At 37.2% G+C, this 6,418-nt stretch overlaps 1 protein-coding gene across 1 annotated transcript; it reads right to left on the reverse strand.

The window, feature by feature from the left end:
* Positions 1-3,154: 3,154 nt before the first annotated feature.
* LOC102495989 (olfactory receptor 51G2) lies at positions 3,155-4,102 on the reverse strand. Its single transcript, XM_006165960.1, has one exon. It carries the CDS (start codon positions 4,100-4,102, stop codon positions 3,155-3,157), a length of 948 nt encoding a protein of 315 aa, XP_006166022.1.
* Positions 4,103-6,418: the final 2,316 nt, after the last annotated feature.

Here is a 6,418-nt window from a genome sequence, read left to right on the forward strand (position 1 = left end):
CAACACAAATAAACTACTTTGTCATATGATTTGTGACAGGAGTTTCCTCAAAGTTTCTAGAAGATACATAGTATGGGAGACAGGAGGTGGCATGATGGTTAAGGCGCTGGACTTCCTCATGGTCAACTGTCCTGGATCCAGCAGTTTAAAAATCATTCCAGGCACCCATGTGTGTGTGCCCAAAATCTTTATAAGAGACTGAAGGAGAAGGGACTGTGACATGGTGTTCTCCCTGGGGGAAGGAGAGGTGATTTCTCACTTTTTCTCTCTTTGTCTCTCTCCAGTAAGCACATGTGCGCTTGTGCTTTATGCCAAAACAAAAACAAAAACAAAACAAAAGAATGAAAAATTTATAGTATGAAGAAATTCAAAAATTTTCACCAAAATATACATGTATTTGAATTCTATTTTCCAAGGAATGTTTTAAAATTATCACAGGGCATGTATGCTTCCCTCAGAGGGACAGAGAAAGAGAGAGAAGAGAAGAAAGCACCCAAACGGAATGTGGTCATGGCATAATCTTACTTCATTTCTCCATTCCATCAGGATTTAGAGCTTCAACACAAGAGCCTGGCATGTTTTCTTAAGCCACTAAGGCTGGGATTCAAACTTCAGTAGGCTTGGTGGGATCTAGTTTCCTTAACCACTAGGTTACAGGACTGACCTATCCCATGAACTATTGAAGCACTCTCACATATTACTCAGAGGAAGAAAATGAAAACGCCTGTGCCTCCTACTAAAAAATTGGTTGTCAACTTCATTTCATAAACTCAATTTTGAATGATTCATCAGTTGTGGAGAATGTCATGAGGAGTGTTCACGTTTAGAGTTCTGAATGAAATGCTCCATAGATCTTCAAGCCTGAGTATGGATACTAATGTAAAACTCAAGGTGGCATCCGAGAAAACGCCATGCTTGTTCTATTTTTCAGATCTCCGCTGCTTAGGTTCTGACCATAATGAATTGCTTAACCAGGTCCTCTTGCTCTCTAGCTTCTGGCTTGGTTTGGTCTGTGATGGAGACTGATGAAACAGGAATTCAGAATACAAAGTTGAGTGTTGGCTCCTCAGTTCCCCACCAAATCTCTGGCTTTGGTTTTCTTGTGGTCATCTTACCTCACTGGGAAAAGAACATTTTTTTTTTCAGAGAGAAAAAAACATGTGCTGTAGAAACACAAATAGACAGAAAGAGATAAATCACTCCCCCAATGGGGGTTTTGGGGGTGGGAGGAGGATGGCCATGCAACAATCGCTTCCATTCTGTTTTTTTCTCAGGAGTTTGGGCATGTACACATACACACCCAGTGTTAGTTTCAATCTGTTGGGTCTGGGACTTGAACTGCAGTAGGCCATGTGTAAGTCCAGTGACATAACCATTATACCATCTACAGGTCTCAGAAAAGATCATTTTATGCCAGCTTCCCTAATACCTTTATTAGTTCTGGTAAAATCTTTTTTGTTGTTGTTGTTGTTGGAGAGGTTTTCACTACAGGGCGTGTGTGCTCGCCAGACAGACAGAGAGAGACAGAAAGTGAGAAATCACCCCCCAGGGGGGATGATCATGCCGCAATCCCTTCTCCTCCATTCTCCTCTCGGGATCTTGGGCACGCACGCACACGCGCCCGGTGTGAGTTTTAAGCCACCGGGTCCGGGACGCGAACCGCGGTCGACTACGTGGGAGTCCAGCGACATAGCCATTACACTAACTGCTGGTTCCCAGTTCTGGTAAAATCTTTTTCATGCTTGTCACTTCAGGTCTACAAGTGAAATCAAACTCCTTCCTGTAATAATGTATATAGGAAAAGTTTTCAAAAATTTCAAGGAAAATGCATAAAATGCAAAATGTATGCATGGTTTCAAAGATTTTGCACCAAAATATACTTAAACTTTATTCTACTTTTTCTCAAATTTTAAAATACTCTCTTTTATCTTTTTCTGGTTTTCATAAATTCTACTAAGATATTCATAATGATCCTTCAGTAAATTATATCTTTTTCTGGTTTTCATAAATTCTAAGATATTCATAATGATCCTTCAGTAAATTCTTAAAACTGTCTATTTTGTGCATGTCTTCTTTTTCCTGACAGGACCATAATTAATACAAAGTAGAAATATCTACCTCATATATATGAATACATCTCTCCATAGCTTGTTATCTCTGTAAACTACCTACAAATCTGTCATATAATGGTATTTTAATCTGTATAATAATTTTTCTTCATTTTGTTTTAAACATGGAGTGCATGCTTTCTTAAAATTCCTAAAAGAGAGAGAAATAGAAGAGAGGGAATTACTAAATGACCATGCCTTCTGGGATGTACATTCTCATTTTTTTTCTCTCTTTATTTCTCTGAGTCTCTCCTCAGTATGCACATATGCTCTCTGGGAAAAAAATAAATTAGGGATGAGCAGATAGAGTAATGGTTACATCATTGGATTCCCACATGGCTGATTGTAATTTGAGTGAAACTCACACCAGTCGTGTGTTCAAGGGTGTCCAAAATCCTAACAGGAGAATGGAGAAGAAGGGATTCCAGCATGACTATCTCCCCAGGAGTGATTTCTCAATTTCTGTCTTTATCTCTACATACTGTAGGGCGTGTGCGCTTTCCCTCTCTCTAAGAAAAAGAAAAAAAAATTATACCAGCAGATTTGCATAGGTTGTAAGAAAATACAATATCTCTATATAAATGACCTCATAATCCATGAATTTTGTTATGTGCAGGGTAGGGACAAGTGTGCTGAATCCATTTCCAGAATATCAAAGGATGATGGTGTAAGAATTCATGGCCGAATATGTTAAAAATATCAAGAAGTAATAAAATGTGAGTTGGATATATCTAAGAAAAATTGATGGATAAATCACCTTTAATAAAGTTTGAAATTAGCACAGAAGTGAACAAACTAATTTACAACACATTCTCCCCAGTAATTCATGGTTAAAGAGGATCTGTGACACACATGTGAAGTTGGAGTGTACAGTCCCAGTGATCACCAGCTCTCTTCTGTGCAGCCTTTTCATTGTGTCCCATTAGCTCTACTTCTGCTCCTTCAGTTATCTTTTGTTGGCAATTCTGGTTCCAACATACCTAAGAAGACAATCACTCTAGGTTTGCAACATTAGTACCAATATCACAATATTCATCGCTACATGTCTACATCACAGCCGAATGAATTTTCTTGGGGAAAAATAGGTGCAGGATTCCTTGATGAATCTGTTTGGTCTTCACACTGTAGATGATTGGGTTGAGCACTGGGGGAACCAATAGGTAGATATGAGCCATGAAGACATAGAGGAATGGAGAAGAGTGTTTGGCAAAACGATGGACAATTGAGAGCCCTATCATAGGCACATACAGAATAAGTACAGCACAGATGTGAGATGCACACGTATTAAGAGCCTTAAGCCTCCCCTCATGGGATGCAATTCTTAATACAGAGTGAAGGATGAAAACATAAGATACAAAAATACCCAGACAGTCTATGCCCCATATCATAATAATGACAACTAAACCATAGATGACATTAAACTTGGTGTCAGCACAGGCAAGGCGGATTATGTCCTGGTGAAGACAGTATGAATGAGAAAGGATGTGAGAGCGGCAGAAGGAGAAAAAGGTCAGACGGATCATGAGTGGAATTAATGGAATAGCACTCCTGAGCAGAGCTGTGATTCCAATCTTAGCAATCAGTTTTGGAGTGAGAATGGTAGCATATCGCAGAGGGTGGCAGATAGCCACATACCGGTCAAGAGCCATGGCCAAGAGCACTGATGATTCAGTAAAGGAGAACGTATGAATGAAAAACATTTGAACCACACAGATATTGAACTGGATCTCCCTGGAAATGGACCACAACACTCTAAAAAGTGTTATCATTGTGGGTAAGGACATGCCCATGTCAGTGAGGGAAAGCATAGCCAAGAAGTAGTACATGGGCTCGTGGAGCCTGGGGTCTGTCCGGACAACATGCAAGATGGTGCAGTTTCCCATTATTCCAACAAAGTAGAAGAAACAGAATGGGATGGAAATCCAGTGGTGATATTCTTCATAACCAGGAATGAATGTGGAGGAGAGAGTATGGCTGGAGTTGGAGATTGCCATAGTGCTAACTCTTAAACTCCAAATTCACATTTCCACAGGGAAGTCAACCATAAGACCAGGATCTGTGTTAGAAATAACAAGACACAATGAAACAAAACTTTATTCTTTAAGTGTCATTAATCCTTAACCCATTTCTACATTTCTGCATTGTCTTTGTCCATTTCAAGGCTGGATGCTTATAGCTAATTAAAATAGCCACCAGAAACTCCACTTCTACTTCCCAGATGCAAACCCTTTCAACATGTCTTCAAACATGGATGATCTTCCAAAGGCATTCCAAGATATAAGCATAGTCACAGATTCTATACTTTTGTTTGTGTATGTGTATGCCTGTGTGTGTATGTGCTATAGGACATGTGCATATACTGTAAAGAAGAGAGAGAAAGTAAGAAATCATCCTCTTGGGGGCCGACAGGTAGTTTAGTGATTAAGATGCTGGCTTCCACATCACTGACTGTGGTTCATTTCTAGAGCCAGTGACTTGAGAATCGTGCTGGGTATATGTACAACCATGCCTAAAATCCTGAGAAGAGAATGGAGGATAAAGGACTACAGCATTGCCATCCTCCCAGAAAGGTGATTTCTCACTTTCTCTCCCTCTGTCTGACTGTGTCTCTCTCCAAGGAGAGAATGTATCCTATGGTAAAAATCAAAAAAAAAAAAAAAAAAAGAAAGAAAAAAAAAAGAAAAGAAAATTATCTCTTTAGGGGAATGGTCAGTTCACAATCTCTTCTTCTCCATTTTCTTTTGGGAATTTTGACTAGGCACTCACACATGCATCCAAAATGTTCTTGAAGCCACTGTTGGGTCTAGGACCAGAACGGTGCAGTTGGCCTTGTGGGTTCCAGCTATCTTTCCCACTATACCACTGGCTGGCTCTATACCACATTCTGAGCAGCATAATGTTATTCATGAACTTTCTCAGCTAGAGTTACTTATATTACTTATATCAAGTTTCTTTTTTGAATAATGCAATGATTTACACTACATTCTTTTATTTGCCTAAGCTTGATAGTTTCTTTAATAATGCAAGAATATAACAAAGCTAACTACAGAATTCAGGAATGTATTCAACAACATGGTTTTTGTTCATATTCTCCAACAATAACATTGATGTCATGATCCTGATCCCCAATATTAACTTGGTTTTGTTTTGTACAACCTAAGACCTATCTATCTATCTATCTATCTATATATGTATGTGTGTGTGTGTCTGTGTACATATGTTAAGGTAAAATTAATTGAATTAATATAGGGAATTTTAAAAGAACATCTTGTAATTATAAATTATATAATTTAAGGAAAATAAAATTGACTCTGCTTCTGTTTTTAATAATTAAAAATCTTTTACTCTGTTATGTTTCAGAGCTGATGAATTATTTAGAGACAGTTTCTTTCCACAGAAATCAAATGGTCATTAAGACCTGTGGAAAGATAGATTAGATAGAGTAGAAACCAATGATTAAAAGCAAAAACAAAGAGAATACTACATGTGTGTGTATAAATATGTGTGTGCATGTGTAACTACATGTGTGTGTATGTGTGTGTATAAATATGTGTGTGCATGTGTGTGTATGTATGGAGAGAGGGATTCATAAAGTCATGACATATTTTTATATTTTTCTATGCAAAAATGCCACAACTCTTCCAATGGCCCCTTACATATAGTATACATACATATATATACTATATATACTGTATGTGTGTGTGTATGCCAGAGTGTTTGTTGACATCTGACCTTGACTTTAAAATATTGGATGGAAAATTCATTTTGTATACTGTAATGATGTATAGCATAATAATGTTTAAAAAAAGAAAAATTAATTAATAAAAATATAATGAGAAAAAAATAAGTAATTCCACTTAATTAAACAATGCTAAATAAATAAGACTAAAAATCACTAAAAAAAAAAAGTATTTGAACTGAGGTCAAAGAAAAAATATTTTTAAAACTTTTTCTGTGGTCAAAGATTAGCTTTCCAAACAAAGATAATCTGCTTCTTAAAATCTCACTTGTATAAAATAATAATTAAAAAAACCCACTTGTAGATTATTTGTCAATCTTTCATGTTCTCCAAAATTTTGATATAAGAATTTTCAATTCATGTGATAGATTATTTCCCATTTTAAGTAAATGAATTAACATATTCTTTTCTCAATAGAATCAACCCAAGATTTTCTCCAAGACACATTATAGCCAGACTGACCAAAACCATAGACAATACTAAGATTGGCAAGAGAGAAATGGCAAATTACCTACAAAGGATATCCCATCAGACTAACAGCAGACCTCTCATCAGAAACAATGCGAGCGAG

Source organism: Tupaia chinensis, unplaced genomic scaffold, assembly GCF_000334495.1.
Source record: "Tupaia chinensis unplaced genomic scaffold, TupChi_1.0 Scaffold144110_1, whole genome shotgun sequence".
NCBI classification, from domain to species: Eukaryota; Metazoa; Chordata; class Mammalia; order Scandentia; family Tupaiidae; genus Tupaia; species Tupaia belangeri.

Bases quoted from the DNA above. Each gene is read 5' to 3' on its own strand.
- LOC102495989 (XM_006165960.1), bottom strand. From the start codon at position 4,102: ATGGCAATCTCCAACTCCAGCCATACTCTCTCCTCCACATTCATTCCT.